The 20,483-nt window shown below is 38.4% G+C and overlaps 1 protein-coding gene across 1 annotated transcript in view; it reads left to right on the forward strand.

Moving 5' to 3' along the window:
* Positions 1–20,483, forward strand: part of spz6 (Spaetzle domain-containing protein 6) — a 45,029-nt gene that overhangs the window by 15,623 nt on the left and 8,923 nt on the right. Inside the window, exons 2-6 of the mRNA XM_083131717.1 lie at positions 9,682–9,829; positions 12,456–12,570; positions 13,786–13,920; positions 17,739–17,873; positions 20,183–20,455. Of these exons, the coding sequence (XP_082987843.1) occupies positions 9,682–9,829; positions 12,456–12,570; positions 13,786–13,920; positions 17,739–17,873; positions 20,183–20,455 (806 nt within the window). The remainder of the gene's footprint in view (positions 1–9,681; positions 9,830–12,455; positions 12,571–13,785; positions 13,921–17,738; positions 17,874–20,182; positions 20,456–20,483) is intronic.

Genomic DNA, 20,483 nt, shown 5'->3' on the forward strand with positions numbered 1-20,483 from the left:
GACGGACACAACACAACTTCCGAAGAAGGATTATACTGGCGTCAGTCTGCAACGCCAACAGAAAGGAAAAGAGAGCGAAGGGAGGAAGAGCGAAAAAAACAGACTGTAGCGTGCGACTGTTGCGGACCCGTTCACCGGGAAAGACAAGCGCAAATGCCAGGCCGCTTGCCGCCGAGTCTCGTAGCGAATGTCAGGGAATGCTCTGTAGAATTTAACATGTGTTTCCGAGTAATTGATCCCCAATGGAAAATCCTGTATACGGACATGGATATTTCATGTGCAATATAGAACAGGAACATGAGACACTCCCTTGATATACCACATTTTGCTCTTTTTTTTTTTTTTTTTTTTTTTTTTCGAGAAGACGTTAGCATGTCGGTCTACGAAGCCAGAGGCCTTAGTTTCGAATCCTCGACAACATGAAGACGTCTCACTGGGTGTGTTCCTAAATATATTTAATCAATTCGCCGTTCCCCATAATCGTTGATTGCTTGATTGAGTTGTGTTTTAAGTCCACTTTATGCACAGAAAGGCTAATCGGGACTGGACCTACAGTTTAAAGTGGGATCTGAAGCACTATGTGCCTCAACCGCCTCCTCATCGTCGCGATTTAGCTATGAAAACAGAAAAGCAACGTAAATTCACCAAACCCGAGAGATACCTGGTTCGAATCCTTAGAACGAGACAACATGACTGATGTTTTGTTATGGTTTTCCAGATTTCTTGTATTCCCGAATAATAATATGCTCGAATAAATTATATATTAGCCTGTCGATATAAATCACGGAATAGTTGAAAGTTAGTCGTTCGTTAGATTAATTGGTTTTCACCGTCTCAATTATTGACCGTTTTTGGCCATAGGTTTCAAAGAATGTGAGACCACGATGTAGTAGTCCCATCAAACATAAAATCTTATCTCTCCTGGTGACCCCAAGTATAAAAAAAGGTATTTTGAACAAAATTAGGTTCACCTCACACCGCCCACTACCATGGCATAAGCCAAACTCTCTCCTGTTAATTACATTTTACTACATTTTCACATATCCAACTTTCTTTTTTTGAGAGAGAGTTGAGTTAAAACAACCCCATCGCACACCTCCCGGACCACGCCACCGTATTTTACGAATTGGTAAAAATTTTACAAATGATTCTGATTGGAACAGAAAAAAAAAATATTTTCGCCCTAAAAACTTTTCGTGGTTATCACTTTTCGATTGTAAACCATGCTTAAAAACTTACAAATCCATATTTGCAAGCGCTCCGCACTTCTATTCTGAATGTTAGTTTTCCAAAAGTACAGCAAGGGCGCACCTGAATTGGTGAGGTCATTGCTGCCGATGAACCTTCATGGCAGATGGTAGAGTCTCGTGCAAAGTTTGAGAATGTGGGGCTTCATTTTTTCCAATGGCAGGTTGCAAATAAGAGTATTTTAACTTTTTACTTTCTCCGTGATCTTTCAATTCAGAGAGTAAATGCAACAAGCTCACTTTAACAAGCACGTCTAACTTACCTTGTGGAAAAAGAAAAAACTGATAGAAGCGAAAAGAGAAATGAAAAATACAGCAATTCTGAAAATTGGAGAAGTGAGAGAAAGAAAGAGAAGCGACAAGGAAGAGAAGAATGAAGAAATACAGAAAAAAGAGAAAGAATAAAGAGAGACAGCAGGGCGAGAGAGAAAAAATAAGGAAAAGAAGAAGAAAAGACAGAACAATTGTTTAAAAGAGAAGGGAAAGAGAGAGAAAATAGGACTAAAAGTGGTAAATGTTGTAAGTGCCAAAAGCGAAAGTGTTGGGAAATCGCATGAAAAACGGCATTTGAAAACGGTATTTGAATTATTGTGGCACTTACAGCGTTTACCAATTTTAGTCTTCAAATAAAGTGATATATTGAAGCAGAAGCGAGAGAAGAGGAGAGAGAGAGAAAGGGAAAGATATATTAATAGAAAGAGAAATCGAGGGAGAGAAACAAAAAAGAGGGAGACGCATAGAAGGAAAACGAAAGCGACACGTGACGTGAGCAGGAGAGTAAACTCGACCACAATGGAACAACTTGACATATCTATTTTATATTCCACAATATATTCTTTATTTTGCATTCTGAGTTAAATTCCTCTTCTTTCCTTAATAATTTGAAAATTTTGTTCGCATTAAGAACTCTGGCACACACACGCACTAGGGTGGCAAATTTTCAACCATGAATTTTGAGGGGTGTGGCGTCACTCCGGGAGATGTTCATGGGATGGATAATATTAAATAAATTAATTAATTTGCATTTTATACAATAGACAGGTCACAATACACAATAAAAATTCACAAATTTGCATGTTTTCTAGTCCTGGCGTATATGTATTTGTCCACTGATGCTGCAGAACCAACCATTTTTTTCATCTTCTTGTGCAAATTTCAAAAACTATTTACAACTATGCTCATAATTAATTGATTTGTATGATTCGCCTAACTCGTATTACATCGGAATGAATTTTGCGATATACGGGAGAAATACGAGACATTCTACTATCTCGTAGAATGTCAATTCGGGTGCCGGGAGGATTATACGGGAGTTCCCGGGAAATACGGAAGAGTTGGTCACCCTAACACATACACACACACTATTAATCTCGTGGGCGTTGTATTTGACTATATTTATATGTTAATTGTGTTTTTTATTCCGTTTATATGTCTGCATATCTCCACAACACAATCATATCGAGATGTGATACACACAGAGCCATCTGTTGAGGATATTTTTTTTATATAATGTGAGGGGTTTGGGCTGTAAACCTATAAAAATAGTAAAGATTTTATAATCCCTTTCCTCCCTCACAGGATGAATTTCGAAAAAGAGAACTTTCGTAGTCATACGTCATAAGAGGAAGATACCCTTCAACTTTCATACATCCCAAAAGTAATATGAGTCAGTGAGTGAGGACACACTTTTATGTATCAAATTTTAACTTTGGGGTGTATACCAAGTCTAAAATTATTACAAATGAGATATTAAATTCCCCACTGAATTTTAGTAACTTGTCACTGGGCAATCTTAAGGGGAGCGAGGAATGATATATTTCATCTGTTCCTCTTGAATAACATAAGTCAATTGTTTTTATTATTATTTTGGAGCGTATAATCTTTGTGAAAGCTTAACCCTAATTCACAACTTTAATTTGTCGTCGCTACCCTCTTGACATAACTTCTCTTAGCCGACCTTCGTGGATGAGTGGTTAGCACAGCGCGCTGCACAGGGCTCCCGGCTTCGAATCCCGATCTGGGAATGAGTGTTCTTTGTTCATCAATTTCATCACGTCATCACTCATCCTCATCGTCGCGATTAACGAAAAGTGGCAGAGAAGCGACGCTAAATAACACAAATGAAAAAGAAATCATAAGATATTTTGATTCCGCATTGCGGATTCCTTGATGCTATTTCACAGCATGCGTAAAAAGAGGAAGCAATGAAAACACGTGGTTTGAAATAATATATTGCCACAAGGAATAACCAACGGAACATTCAAAAGGAGACAATGGTGTTCTCATATTACAACTGTATTGTTCACATTTCCTTATGGGACGAACATTTCACCCACTTTATTTGCGCACACATCAAACCGAGTCTTCGCACATATGACGTAAAAAATATCTTCATGCATCAGTAATTTTCCTGGATACCTGCCGAAGGTGACCTCTCAGTTCAGGAGGTACATTATATGGAGGTTTACGACGCTATTTCATATAACCCAGTAGATTCCGGCAATTCTTAATCTCTCTTGAGGACGGACATCGAAGACAGGGATTATATCAATCACTCAGAAATATGCATTTTGTGTGTTCTTAAAGGAATAAACTTGTAAATAAACTTTGCACCACGCCATGAAGGCGTATAGGAGCTGTGGAGTTAGGGCCCCATACTTTCTTGGTCACGGCCGAAGGTGGGGGGGGGGGGATGTGATGTGATCAGCACCATGCCCCTGGCCGCCTTTACCCACCAGAGTTTCCTCCAGGTACCCATTCTATACTATGCTGGGTGGGCGGCACGTGAACACATGGAAAAAATCCCGGTTCTCCCCCGCCGGGGATTCAACGCGGGTCCCTCGCATGGTAGTCAGACGCCCTAACGACTGAGCTACCGCGGCTCAATAATCTTGTATACACTTTATTTTTAGAAGGGACAATGGAATTTCTGGGTGAGGTTACACGCACTTTAAAGTTATAAGAGCTTGATTGAAATAGAATGTTTGTTTCTAAGCCCACTATATGTAGGGAGAGGCTATTCGAGATTGGACCTATAGTCAGGGTTGCTAAAGACCCAGGAACTCATAAATTCTAAAGGGTTCTATTGGGTTCCGTTGCAGGACCGGAACCTTCTTTAAATTCGGTCCAAGTTGTTCATTGTTACATTGAGAAAATGTTCCTGGACCGAATTTATATTCTTTACAGATAAAAAGATTCTTTACGATCCAGAACCCATTTACGCTTGCTGATTTTCTCTCCTGGACCGGAATTGGATTTATTTAAAATTCCTGTACCTTTATGAACCTTGCCTACAGTTTAAAGTAGGATTCGAACCACTACCTGCTTTCATAGGGATATCGAACCCGTGATCCCTTGATTACAAGCCTACGATGTTACCACAACGTCATCTAGGAAATCTATTTCACTTATCTTTGATTCTGAGTTTTGTTAAAGTCAATTTATATGAACAATAAGATTAATCCGAACTGGTCCTACAGTTTAAAGTGGGATCTGAACCAGTATGTGCCTCCACCGGCTACCGAACCCGGGACCAAGGCGACGACGTTACTTCAGTTATCTAAATTCCACATTAAACTGTAGGTCCAGTCCTGGTGAACACAAAGGGCTACGCGGCTGTGCACAGTATTCTACCCATATATTTCGTAAATCTGGGTCTTTAAAATGATTAGAGCTTCATTTTAGCACTTTTCTCCTAACTTGTTTTGGCAACACTGATTAACCACTCCGCCACGGTGGCTGACGGAACCTCAGTCAATTGACACAACACCATTTAAGGAAAATCCGCCCACAAGTCGTTGTTGTTGTTTTTCTGTAACTGACCAACTGGAGCGAAACCGCGACCTTGGCGGACGCAAATATGCAGTGCAACGTTAAGCTCATCTCGGGAAAACAAACTGTTAAGTAAACGTTGGAATTTTTGAAGCACAACAAATTGATATAAAGACGGTACTCGCTCTCGTACGTGATCTATCATTACGTTTTCGATCTGTTTCGTTGTTCAGCGCTCTGCCGTACACTCGGTCATCAGGCCAAAACGGCTCCTCGCACACTGTCCTCGTGGTTTGCGTTCAAGGTCAGTTATTTTGGCATGAAAATAACCAAGGAACCCGTAACAAACCATAGGCGTGCGCACGGGGAAGGGGGGGCAAATGCCCCCCTAATCATGGAGGTCCGCAGATTTTACAACGGAGGGTCAAGAAAGGTATTTTCCATGGGCCATATTTATTTATTTATTTATTTATTAAACACTACAGGCAAATGCCCAGTTACAGTGTTATGAGGTTAACTGAGTTCAGTTTACATACATATTGACAAAACAAGTAATTAAGAATTGGAAAGAGAAAACAACAAAGACAAGGAGAAAAGAACTACGTATAAGACGGAACAGAATAATCATTACATAACAACAATATATAATACAAGAGTGGTATACCATAAAGTATACAACATATTTGGTTACAATGCTATTATATACAGGGTTCACATAATAAGTTTGCTTTTAGGTCTAAATAGATCAATGTCAGGGGTATTATTAGAGACTATATTGTACAACGCGCACATCCTCCTCATGGGATCCGTTTCAGCCATCCTGGTTCTACCGCGTGAAATTTTAAAGAGGTCATTTCTGGGTCTTAATTTTAAGTATGGAACATAAAAGTTTATTTTTGCGAGAAGTGCGGAGGAGTCTATTTTCCCATTGACAAGTTTCGAAAGGAAGGTTAACTGGTGCATCTGTCTTCTTTTTTCAAGGGACGGGACACTCAGCATGTTGCGTAAGATGTCACCCGAAGTGAATTTTGGATAAATGCCATCTAATTTATATACTAAATAACTTAAGAATTTATTTTGGAGTTTCTCTATTTTTTCGATTTCCTTTATAAATAACGGGTCCCAAACGACTGAGGCATATTCAAGTTTTGATCTGACAAATGTATAGTAAAGTAGCAAAAAAAGTACCATGATAATAGTGTTGCCCCCTGAAAAACACCTCTTGAATATGAAATTATCGCATTCCTGAATCCCCATTATAATAATTAATGTAAATTACTATGACTGAAATCAAATCATACGTGTGAAAATGTACTTTTAGTTTCACATTCGTTTTCTAAGGGGGAGATGTGGCCATCCTTGCCCCCCTTCCAGACGTCCATGCCCCTATATTATTTTATTTTCACCTAGAAATTTAGGATAGAGGAATCTCATCGCCGTTATTAAACGATATTATACTTTTAAGGAAAATGAAGTATTTTCAAGCCGATGAAAGTTCAAAGCAACTACGGGGGAATGGGTGCAGTGGCACAACCACAACGGGCAGGGGGCAATCTTGGACGGAAATCTATTTTAGGGTGGCAAACATGGAAGTAAAGGGAAGCAAGACTAACAGAATCTAAGAATAGCAGGACAAAAGGATAATCAAGATGGATTTAGTTTTCACGTCTTTCTTGCATCTATTTTTTTCCAGACGGCCAAGAGCACCAGTAGGAGGGGTGGGGGCACAGAGCTGCAATCGACTCTTCGATTTCAAATTTTATACAAATAAAAATACATAGGGGTCGGCGGTAGTTGGCCCTGGACGCCGAACGGTCTAAATGGTGCCATGTTAAATCAATATTGTTTTCATTTTGCAAAAATTTGGATCTGAAAATTTTCTCTCTCGCTTCGCTCGCAATTTCTTTTCTGTTTTCCATTGTGAATTACCAGGGAGAGAAAAAAGAACAACTAAGTACTACTGCTACACGTTTTTCTCTTAAATACATGAACAATTGTTTGGAGGAAAAGGAGCGCGCACATTTGAGAGACAATTTATATCATTTTTGCTGTTGGTTCTTTTTGGGGCGTATGAATTGATTATGTATATGTATGTGTGTGGGGGTATATATATATATATATATATATATATATATATATATATATATATATATATACGCACACACCCATCAATGCAATAAAACTAGAACAGTGAGGTAAAATTAGGTTTTTCTTTCCCAACTGGACTTTCGTCAAGGCTTTTGCCCCCCCCCCCCTAATCAGAGGGTCTGCGCACGCTTATGTAGCAAACGTATATTTCAAAACTTTTCCAGAGATTTATGAATACAACGTACATTTGGACAATGGGGATAGATAAGGAAACCTAATTGTTAAAAAATAATAATAAAATAATAATAATAATAATAATAATAATGAACTACTTACAGTTGGAAGACTGAGAGATAAGATATAACTGTATGACTGCATAATTCCCTCGCATTCTTATCTCTGCAATCCAATAATATTGCCTGAACAAGAATCGAACAAAGGGAGGTTGACTGATTGAGTTTTGTTATTTGGCGTCGCTTTTCTGCCAATTTTGGCTAATCATCATGATGAGGATGAGTGATGATATGATGAAAGAACACTCACAAAGAACGCACAGGCCCTGGCCGGGATTCGAACACAGGACCTTGGCGTCGTATCGCGTTGTGCCACGGAGGTTGGCGATTAAAGGGAGAAGGCTGATAAATATGCAATAATAATAATAAGTGAAAAATTTATCAAAATTTGGTAGGACGTGAGAAACAGATAAACATAAAGAAAGGAAATTAAAATAGACAGATTGATTGATTTATTGAATTGTTGTTTAAGTTCACTTTTTGCACAGAAAGGCTAATCGGGATTGGACCTACAGTTTAAAGTGGGATCCGAAGCACTGTGTTATGTGCCTCCACCGGGTATCGAACCCGGGATCCCTTGATTATAAGTATAATAGACGGAGGTAAATGGAAAGAAAAATGAAAATTCAACAAAAATGTGAACAATGAATTAAAGAAAGTGAGTGTCAAATAGAAGAACAAAGTAAAATGGAAGTAAGAATGGAAATGTGTAGAATACCGGTAAACAGTTGCTTTGTAATCAATGAGTGCCAAGTTCGATTCCTGGTGGTTCCTGTCCTACTTTAAGCATTAGATGCAATCCCGATTAGCCTTACTTAGCCTAACATAGAAGCTGTTGAATGGAATAGAAAAGTTATAGAAGTGAGGAAGGTGAATAAAAAAAAATAACACATAAAATAGACCGAAAGCAAAAGCGGAAAGGAAAGTTACACACGATCAAAACTGATGCATATCAAGCTTTTTTTAGACGTGCTTGCCTGAATTTATCAGAGTAAGACACCGTAGTAGGTGAATACGCACAAACAAAAAGCAAGATTGCTTGCACACTTTCTCTGACAATGTCCGCAAAGAAATTCCAAACCGTAGACAGTAGTGTCAGAACCTGCCACTGTGTCAGAACTGTCGCATTGTTTACCCGGGGGGAAAAGAATGCCTTTGATTAACTTACGTCACTTCCTCGTTAAAAGGAGACTGGGCCTATAGGGTCAGGAGAGAGTTCCCGTTACCTTTTTCCTCGCCTAACGGTTCTCTTTCTCCGTATGTAACCTCTTGGGAATAATTGGAGCCTTGGTATGGGAGACGAGTGATTGCACGCGACTGGTTGCATGCGTGTCCTCTTGCAGCTATTATATTACGCACAATTGGTACACGCCCTTAGGCGGATTCTATTTCAACCAATAACCATGGACGTCCGCAGGATTTTTTCCAGGGAGGGGCAAGGAAGGTATTTTTTTCCAGGGGGGGGGCAAACAAGGCACATTTTCCCCAAAAATAGTGTTGTTCCCTAAAAAAAACATTGCTTAAATTTGAATTTATGGTGTTCATGCAATAATTAACACATATTATTGTGGCTAAAATGAAATTATATGTGTGAAATACATAATTTTCGGTTAAATTTCATTTTCCAGGGGGGGGGCACGGCCCCCCTTGCCCCCCCTTCCGGACGCCCATGCCAATAACATGATCATTCCCAGGGCCGGCTCTAGGTGGGTGCAGGGCCTGGGGTATACAATATACGCGGGACCCATAACCAAGATTTCTCCGAGTTCTGAAAAAATCAGAGAGTTTTGTTCCTTAGTCGGAAGTGCAGGTGCCTTATATAATCACAATAAAACAATTAATGCAATAAATAAACAATTTATCCCTGTTACGAACAGGGTTGTTAAAGGTCCAGGGTTCTACTGGGTCCCGCTACAGAACCGGGAGCTTTTTTTTCTCTCGCACAATTTGAATTCGGTCCAAGTCGCGTATTGTTTCATTTCAATCAGGAACTTAGACCGTATTTAAATTGATCCGGAAAAAAAGGTTCTTGGACAGAGTTGAAATACTTTAGATAAAAAGCTTCTTTACGGTCCAGAATCCATTTACGCTTGCTGATTTTCTCACCTGGACCGGTATTGAATTAATTTAAACAACCCTGGTTTCGAAGGTAGTGCCAGCCATTGTAGAGATGGGCACTTTAATGTTTAGCAATTATAGATTTTACATAACATCAACCCAGCTTCATGGCTGTAGTCCAAATGAGAGCATTGCCTTAATATCAATTAATTATTTCTTTTCAGACGTTCCTGCTCTTAGCCATATCCTGGACAGGAAAATGCGATTATCCAGATCCTCCTGAGGGATACTACGCATTCGTGGAGTCCCCCCACTCAGAACCACCGAAAGTGAGGAAGCCGCCTTATATCCAAACCGACATGGGTTGTCAAGGTAAGGGGTTTAAGTTTGTTTGCATTCTCTTCCCTTCCTCAGTCTGCAATGACGTCACTTCCGCGATCGATGAACGCATGTAATGTCCCGTGGTTCATTGGCATCGGCACGCCGACGCCACGCCCTGTGACGCCGCGTCCTCGATATTTTGTTTCGTCGCTTTGCGTCTGTGCTCTACGGCAGAGATTCTCCTAAGAGGGAAATTTCCCAAGAACGAGGGAATTTTAGAGCAAGAAATAAGCAGAAATAGGAAAACATTTGAAAATGTGCATTAATATGTCTGGAGGGAGTGGAAGCAGTCTTATTACTAATTTTAAACTGCTAAAAACAGTAAACTTATTATGTTGATAGTCAATGAAAGAAATAAAGAGCAGAATGTAAAAAAAAAAAAAATCAAGAAAATAGTCGAACTACACGTTTTCGTATTCTGTCACTTAATCCAAAGAATAAATGAAATGGTTCTATGAGTTTTCAAAATTTCAGAAATGATTATGTGAAAGTTTGCAGAACGTAAAATTAATGACTAGAACCTCCCCCAAATTCCCAAGCTTTTTCCTTGACCAATGTGTTTGATTTGGTTTATTTTATTTCGCTTTTCTTCCACTTTTTTGGGGGAGATGCTAATCGCGAAGATGAGGATGAGTGATAAAATTATGAAGGGACACTTGCATAGAACACTCATTCCAAGGCCAGGTTTCGAACCCAGAATTTGAGTTTACTGTTGTACGAGGGCTATTATTTTTTCAACCTCCGATGGTACCTCCAGGAGGCTAGGAAGCGGGGCGTCACGCAGCATGATTGACGTCCCCCCTGCTACTACCACCACCACTGCCAAGGCCAACATTTCAGTTGAAGCTGAGCGACGGGTGCGTAGAGATGTCTACTACAATCGACTCCTCGGTTAAGTGCGAGGTGCGTAGTGTGATACGATTTCTATACCGCGTTTGTTACAACCTGTCCCGCTTCCCGCGCTTGCTGATCGCTGGCTTTTCTAGCAGAAACCACGCCGCATTGCCGCTGCAGACCGCGTGAACTCCGTGCTGGGGAAAGCCAAAGTCAAGCTGTGGCTAAAATACGCGGAAATGCACAAATATACACAATTCCCCTTCGAGAATGTTCCAGCTAAGATGACACTAAACACAAAAAGGACTAATGCAAATATCACCAGAATAAATTCCATCCTGGATATTTTAAAAACGCCCACTAATCAGCACCACGCTTACAAAACAACCTTCTTCAACAAGACACAAACAAAACACGTGAGTTAGACCGCAACGTGGCAACAGCGTCTACGTAAGCGTCTCTCTTCTGCCTTCCATTCGCTCCTCGCTGCCCAGCAGACGACTTTTTCCTCGTTTCTCATTGGCACCGAAACTGTCGATCGATCGCTAGCGCGGGAAACGGGACAGGTTCTAACAAACGCTGTATACAGGTAGAGGGGTACAATGCAGCGCAAATTCATCGTCCAATAAACTGTCTGCCGGAGAGGCATGCTGTCATCGGGCATTGTCTTGCTTCATGAGAATGCCCGACCGCATGTTGCTGCATCAACTCAAGACCTTCTTCAACGAATCCACTGCGATGTGTTTGATCACCCTCCCTATATCCCAGACCTCGTACCGAGTGACTTCCCACCTATTCCCGGCGATGAAGAAGTGATTGGGAGGACGGTGCTTCCACCCCAGTGTGTGGAGCTTCGGCAGACCTGGCTCAACAGACAGGCGGCACCTTTCTTTGCAGTGTATTGGAAAGCTGGTGCATCGGTACGATAAATGTCTGAATTTTCTTGGTGATTAGTGAAAAGTAGATTATACGTATACGTAACTTTTGTCAATTAACCCATTTCGCTATGCACTGTGGTTTTGATTTCATGTCCTATCGGAGGTTGAAAAAAAATAGACCACGTATTTAGCGTCGCTTTTCTGTCACTCTTGGCTAATTGCTAAGGTGAGGATGAGTGATGAAATTGATGAAAGGACACTCACAACCACTTCGCCAGGGATGTCGGCTTGAGCGAAGAATGTAAAAGTTAATTTAAAAAATAACATTCCTATCGGCCTCCGTGGCGGAGTGGTGATCACACCGCGTTATGACGCCAGAGGTCCTTGGTTCCAATCCTGGCCTGGGGATGGGTGTTCCTTGTGAGTGTCCCTTCATCAATTTTATCATCACTCACCCTCGCCCAAAGTGTGAGAAAAGTTAAGTAAAATTAATCAAAATAACACTTCAATATGTTAACGGTGTGGAGTGGAGATTTTATGTTGATACTAATTGCATGTAATATCAATGTAGGCGTGAAATTATACTTTAGATAAGGTTTTATTTTTACGAGCAGAGGCGTACGAATGAAGGTTGTGCGTGAGGCGTACAGCCTATTAGTTAGGCAACTGTCATAATAATATGTAATAAAGAGTGCGATATTTAATGAATATTATATATTATTCTTTTCTGTTATAGTCGTAATCACTTCAAAACAGAATTATATTTGTAATAAACTACTAATAAACAATCAATAAACATCTTGTGGGCGGAGGGGGAAGCTCAGGGAAGAGCCTGAGTTGTCTTCCCCTCAAGGCCAGCTCTGTCAACTGTCAACACTTGAACACCTTTTTCTTTTCTTCTCTAGGTGTCGGTTCAGTTCATCCCCATGTGTCGCTAGAGAATCTCTGTGGCGACCTCAACAAAGGTTATATCCCAAAGAATCCTATGGAGCAGAATGTACTAGGATCGCCATATCCTTTGTAAGTATACACAAAATATACTTACAGTGCATTTTTTTTTTTAAATCTCACAATTGATAGTTTTCAAATGTTGCCAAGGAATGTTGATTTTATGACAGTGAATATTAGAAATTGTTCCATTAGAATAGCTCATACAGTTTATGAATATTTACCCATCAACCAAGCGTTGTTATATTTTTCTAGTGTATGTGTGCGGAGGTATGTGATTTTAAAATATTTCTCTTGTAAATACATTTTAAAAAAGCGAATTAGATTATTATTAACGGTTTAATAAATAACATAAACAGGGTTGAAATTCAATTGTTACACGAATGTATAATAATTCCGTGTAACTTTCGCAATAATAAATATTCACCTATCGTTTCGACGACTTTGTCAGCATTTCAAATTATCGATTGAACTAAGTCAATCAACGGCCTTCTGTCGTCGAGATTTATAGGCGAATAAAATAGTTTTCCCCCCAAATTACACATAATTGTTATATGGTTGTGTAAGAAAAGAATTGCTAATGACATTCAACGATCTAGTTAGAGCACTTGAGAAAGATTCTAAGAGAGATTATATATTATAGGCTGTTTTGAGCAGTTATTGTACAGAAAAAAAGAAAAAGGATCCTAACAAATAATATATGACTTTAAATAGAATTTGAAGCGTATCTCAGTAAAAATTCTCAAAAGTGTTTTACTGTGTTCCAAAACACAGGGAAAGTGACGTACAACATGTAAATGAGAGTGTTGATTTTTCTTTCATTTTCTTCTTGTTTAAAGGTTAAACGTAGTTACAGATACTGACAGACAAACTCGAATGTCTTTAAAGACAATGGTATTTTTGGCTATAGTGAGACATATCTTTCAATCGCACATACCAACATTGAATAATAAAAGTTTAATTCTAATAACCTTGGTTGAATACATTGAATACAAGTCTTTTAAGTTTCAAGTAACGAATCTGAATGGATTCTTAGATTCAGTTAACAAATCCTGTAGTAGAAGATTGGGCAGCATTTCTTGGTAATTTATTTGAGATAGCAAATCGCAGATTCACGAATCTGAATTCAAATTCGAGTAATCCAAAAAATCGTCTACCCGTTTCTATCGATTATACTATTGAGTTCTAAAAAACTGATCAACGAGTAATGAAGATCAACGTGACAAATGATTATTTCAAGTCGTGCTAGAAATATTTTTCTATATTTTCCCTATTTTTGCTTCACAGTGAGCTGATCAGAAATAAAACATTGGATTTCTTCAGTAAAACTTTACCGATACTCAAAGAAGATGAAACGCTACCAAAAGTGGCGAAATTTCAGGAACCTCAACATTACAATTACCAGCATCCACAACATCCAGGGTACGTATATTTAAAATTTGATGACATACATGCTCCTCCTTTTCTCTCCCTCATATACTTATAATATTTATGAACTTATATATGAATTGAAGGGCTAGGGTGTAAAACATGGTAAGTGACATTTTGATCATTTCTGAGTTCATTAAGAAAAAAGGTTATTAGAAGCTATACTGTATATAAATTGTTTTTGTGTTGTATTTACCAATTTCAGAAGGCTTCATTGAGTCTAATGCAAATTGTATGACATGGCAATTTCACTCGAAAATTGAAGGATGGCACATTTTACTTTGTAATTAAAAAATGACCAAAATGTCATGTTTTACATCCGAGCCCTTCAATTATTAACGGTAAAATAAGTGAAACTTTGTCTACTAATAACAAAATTACATAAAGTAAACACGAGAGAATATATTATCCAGTATATAATATTGAGAAAGATAATGCCTTGTGGACGGTCAGCTCAATATTGATGCAAGAGTCTTTAATACATAACTTCTATATCCGAACTGGGTCTGTAATGAAGCAGTTAGAGCCTGAGTCTACTCAAATATCGCTGCATATCAGACAAATGATAAATTAAATTCGCTTTGGTTGAGATTATTAATCGCATTTATATTTTTCTAACATTGCATGCCTTGTATGCCTCTTTTGGCTAAAAGAGACAGAGATGTTTAGATGAAACACAAAAAGGAACATTCATGCCGATACCAAGACCCAAACCTAGAACCTTCAATGGGGAGGTGAGTCGACCACTCAACAACCTCGGGCACCGAAGCTTAGAACACAAGCTGCAGCAGGGATTTGAATTCAAAAATTGAACGTTCATTTAATATATGGTCGGTATTTATTATTATTGTTATACCTATTATTTACGTTTATTTGGGATTACCGCTTAGCAGTTTTTCCTATATCTATCGGTATTGATGCTACAACCAGGGGTTTATCCAGGATTTTTCTCTTGGAGGGCGTGTTCGAAACTTTTTAGGGGTGTAAGTTTGAGGATGTTAAGTGCATATTTTGGACCGTTCTTAAAATGTTCGCCTTAATTCAATTTGTTCATAGATATTTCCAGAGATTAGCCCTTCCCTTCACGTAACATTTCAGAAAAAAAAATGTCAAATGCAGGAAAAGATGGAAAATAGATTTTTGTGATAATGTTAACATTTTAGTCCAACGATTCGAATATTGCTTTCCAGTAATGTTCATTACTTGATTTAATCAATCGTTAAATAAAACACAAGAGATGACATTGAAAAAGACAAAATTTAAACATATCATTACCAGGAATCATTTCATGCAATTCTTAAGCTAGTTATAAGGAAATTAGAAACATTTGCGCAATATTTTTTAACTGTATTTGTATGGTTCTTGTCGTAGGTGTAACTCGGAGTTCATCTTTTGTGGGGTGCCTAATTCATCGATGAAAATATCAGTGCATGGGTGCGGGCGCGCAAGCCCGTCTGAAGTAGTAGTAATAACTACAGATCGTAATATTACTCTAGAAGAAATGAACAAACTGCGAGCGAAGCGAGCAAGAAAATTTTTAGAACTATTTTCTTGGAAACTGATTATGCATATTATTAATTAAACATAATGATAGTATCCCACGATTTTTACTCTTCACAATCTTGCTTTGCTCGTTCGGCGTCCTCTTTTCCTCAGTACATGCCCCCTGCCCCCTCCTCTTCTAGCTTCAGTTAGAAAATATGCATATATATATAATTTTAATAGTTCTATGTAGCGAGTGAGTTCCAAATTCTGCTGGTGTTTTCAAATCTCTGTTTACACAATGATTCACAAACTGAAATAAAGTAATGAAACTCTTTATATTTAGAGCATGACCATGAAGACTTTAAAATATAATGGGAAGTTGAGATGCACGTTTGATAGATACCTGGTATTGCTTTTGAACGAAATCGGTCAAAGAATTTCATATTGAAGTCTTATACCCTTACAAAACTTTGGAAAATGAGCTTGGTGCTATTGAGAGTGTATCTTTCAAATACTGTACAAGAGACTATGGAATTAGGAGTCATGTGCCCATTTACCTTAAAAGAAAACTAAATAACATGTGTAAATAAACGCATGGTATGTTAACTGCAAAGGGAAGGCATGGAATTTTCACTTCTAAATTGAGGTAATGCTTTATTTTCAATTATTTAAAAATTGAATAGCATTTATTTCACTTTCCAGCACAACGAGCACAATGAACCAAACAAAATTTCTCTCTCCACATGCCCTCACTGGTGCGCCTATGGTCAGATATAAATTTGGGACTTAATGTAAATTAAATTTCTTTTTATGTTTAATTTCTTATACTTCCTTTGCTTCTTCTGAAAAGTTGGGAAAAATTAAATATATGTGATTATGTCAGGGAACCGATTAGATATAAAGAGGAAGACAATTTTTACTAAATCTATATCTTTGCAAACTGACAATAACTTTAATTTAATAGGGTGCCAGTAATTTCACAGAACACTACGACTTTAACGCTTTTCTATTTTTATCTGTTTTGCTTATTCGGCACCCCAATTGTTCTTAGCACACAGGCAAGCACCCCACGTGGACCCTCCCCCTTTTAAAACTCTCTTTCTAATATATAATTTCTTTTACAAAAGTAAGAACTCTTAGAGCCACAAAATGGTCACATACATCAACTATAGACGTGAATGAATCACTTAGGTTCTTCATGAAATTCTTGCCGTTTTATATTGAATACTCAGTCAGTAAATTTTATATTGGTACTTTATGAATATCCGTTGGAAGAAATTATACCTACATATAGTGTCACTGCTTTTCTACTCACCACTTTCGGTTTCTTTCTGTCTGGTTTCATTTTCTCTACTTTCTTCAGCCAGTTTTGCAGTAAAGTTTCAGACATTGTTACACTAAGCAGAACGGCAACACACGAACTGAGATGCTACACTGATTTAAACCTGTATCTTTCAATTTCTTCCCTTACTTTTATCGTACATTTTTCACATGAAAGAATCGAAAGGAAAATACAACAAAATATAAATTTAATTGACTTAGGGGTTGAATTTATAAGTTTGTAACGTATTTAAGAAATATTTATTTAGGTATTCAAGCGCTGAACTGTCAACACTGTGTGCGATATATGCTCCTTGTAAAGAGGGCGAGAGGTCAGTTTGACATTTTCCAGATGGCAATGTCCCTTTCCTAGAGCTGACCGAAGCCTTGTCAAGGAAGCTGGTGTTTCCAGGAAATGACCATGGTGCACATTCCACCCTCCTTCCTTGACAATTTGGTTTTAGTTGATCGAAAGGTCCATTGGACTACGCTTCTTGTAGAGCTACAAATGGTTCCTTTCTGTTAATGTTGAAGTATTGTCATTCTATTGTTGATATAGAAATCCATATTTACACCCACCCCCCTACAGAGGGTTGTTCCACTTCTCTGCTTGGGGGTGTTCATCAAAGTTTGGGAGGGTGTTGGAGGGGTGTTACGGGTGTGTGGATAAATCACTGGCTACAACCATTTTCCGTCGTCTTCTTCTTCTAAGAGAACCAAACCCAACAAGCCTAACCTAACCACTACAGATTGTTACTGGTCCAAAAAGCTTCCAGCCAATGGCAATGCTTAAGACAGTTGTAGCAGCAATCACTACCTTAATATATAGAAATAGAAGTAGCACACACACGCAAATTCCTCTGTACTTAAACCAAACTTTCCCAACACAAGTTCACCCCACGAAATCAAAACCGTAGCTGCACTCCCGCTTTCATACTTCAGATTAAAACACCATAACATTTGGGTTCAAATTTGAGATGGTTTTAATTTTATGTGTTACTTTCCAGTGGTCCAGCATACCACCACAGAACGAGACGTGAAACAAAAGAGGAGGAGAAGTTGCCGGTAGAGGAAGAGGAAGCTGATGAAAGCAATGTGACGTCACGGCAAGCTCGGAAATTTTGTGACAATGGAGGAGGAGTGTAAGTACATTTTTATGCGTTATTTATGCCAGAGATTACTTTCTTGCAATTCTAGAGGCACTGAAATAGACGGGGGAACCCCCGAAATAAGTTCGCCTCTACCAGCATACATTCGAGGGCATGCACTTAATATCCTTGTACCTTTAAGTAAACCAGGACGTCAGTTTCTCTGAAGGAAAAATTAAAGGCTAAAGCCAAATCTACGTATTTCATTGATAAGAAACGGGGCGTACGTGTACGGTGTGAAGGTGTACTAACGCAGATTAACCGCCCCCATCAATCCACTTCAAGATCTGGAAAAAAGAAAGCAAACACAAAAGTATACCTTGCCGTACAGTGAACATCTGTCATGTTGAACCAGCACGTAACTGCATTTCTAACTTGCGGTTACCCATTTACCTCTGCAAGTATTCTATGAAATCACCAACAAGTACAGTATTTCCCGTACTACGAATTCTATTACAGTAATCTTTGAGAGGGACGGACACAACGTCCGAGTTGCGTGTTCTGTTTTAATTAAGGAACCACTTCATCACTAAAAAGCACACTGTAAACTACTTGGCTCACTGCCAATTTCCAGGCAGCTGCAACACGCCCAAGACCTGACAACAGTGTTCGAATTAAATGGTGGGATGGGGAAGCATTTTCTTTCCAAGGCTACACATTTCTAAATTCATTTCCAACCAGGAAGTTTATCCCCTCTGCGAATAAATTCGCTATCATGCTTATTCGGTTTTCATCAATAACTTTCAATATTAGAACTTAATTTTAAGGTTGGAAAGTAATAATTGTACTTATACTGGAAGGTCAAATATTTGAAAAAAAGAGAGAATGGAAATTTTGGAATTACAAGTTGTACAAAATTGTACTTCTTAAATAAAAATGGTCTGCCAGTTTTAATAATTATACCTTATAGACAGTACAATTGAATCAGCAGGTTTAAGAAGGGAATGAAGGCCAAAAAATGGCAAAATGACCTTTTGTACTCGACATCATCGGAAAGCGTCGCTTTCTACACGTGAGTGTGAAGAAAGATATTAAAAAGCAGCCCCTAGAGGAAGATAAATAACCCTGAAATCAACGTAAGGTGTAAGAAGGAAATGAATCCCTACAACTTATACAGTTCTTATTGATTTCCCACAAATTTACTTTTTGAACTTATTCCCTTCTTAAACCTGCCGATTCAATTTATTGGCATTGTTAATTTAATGGCACAATTTGAAATTATAATAGTCAGGTCATAATATTAAAAAATATATCTAAATATTGAAAAGGCATCTCTGAACTACTTCCCCACCCCCTTTTGAACGTAACTTATCTATTTTCAATAACCTAAGTTAAACATAAGTTGTAATGGACTATTAGTAATAACTGTTTCTATTCATTTCACACACGCGTGCGCGGATGAATAATAATAGTGATGTGTTATAGCTTTCTGGCTATGAATAAATGAACAAAAATATAATCTAGCGTATAACTGAGAAATTTGGATATGTCTTTATTTTGTTTAGGTGCCAGACTGGTGTAAAAACGAAAGAAACCTTATGACCAACTTTCATTAGCATACGATACTTTTAGAAATTTTTTTCAAAGCTTTCCTTATTTCAGCGAGAATTATGCGGAACAAAAACACGTTTAACTACCCGACCAAGCTTCTTTTTTTTTTTTTTTACAAAAAAAATAAATAAAAGTTTAAAACATTGAATATTGTTTAATATGCTCTTACACGGTAGTCATTTGCATTTCTTGCATCGAAAATTAGGTTACGACAAATTTACGAATAATTGTTTTATTGTAACATCGCTGTTCTTGGCTTTTACTATTAGCATCTCAGGTTAACATACAAAAATTGGTACCTACTGAAAGTTCACTTTCTCATTTCATGTTGATCACATTTAAATGGAATTAACATCGTCATTTGCTTCTTAAAAACTAGTTTACAACTTTCTACTGTATTTTAACGTAATGACAAGAATAATCGTAGGTCTTTGATGTAATAATGTTATTTCCTTCAAAGTACATGATGTTCTTCCGTTACACTTCGTCAAAGTAAATACTTCGCTTGATAAGAATTTTTTTAGCGATTGTTTTAAACCCTGTACACTGCTGAATGCTCTCTACGACATGTCTGGACTTGCAAGATTTTCAAGCGGCTGAAGTCGTTACCCATAATTCCCAATGAACAAGACGTACACATACAGGAGAATCAATTACTGGTAGTGCACGGGCATTGGTTACCGTGGAACGACAAGTGAAGGCCAATCATGCATTCGGTAACAAGGTAAAAATTATTATTTTCTCATTTGCAGATTTTGTATGCTGTACAGAGCATTCCGTGGACAAGCACTGGCGGCTGGCATTGGAGAACGGAGGGATGAGTTTTCCGAGCAGCAACAGCCAGAATTTCGACGGGGGGAGGGAGCTTCAATCAACGCTGTCGACTCCCCTCCAACCCCTTGTCCCGCCAAAGTTGAATATGCAACTCCTGTGTTCGCCAAAAACTATCAGGGAATCTGGAGATACGTTGTTCAGATCCCTTACGAAGGATATTTCACTCAAACTGTGGAAGTGACGAAATGCATGTAAGTACATGTAATCTACATTGTCAGA

Source organism: Lepisma saccharinum, chromosome 11, assembly GCF_977018435.1.
Source record: "Lepisma saccharinum chromosome 11, izLepSacc3.1, whole genome shotgun sequence".
Lineage (NCBI taxonomy): Eukaryota > Metazoa > Arthropoda > Insecta > Zygentoma > Lepismatidae > Lepisma > Lepisma saccharinum.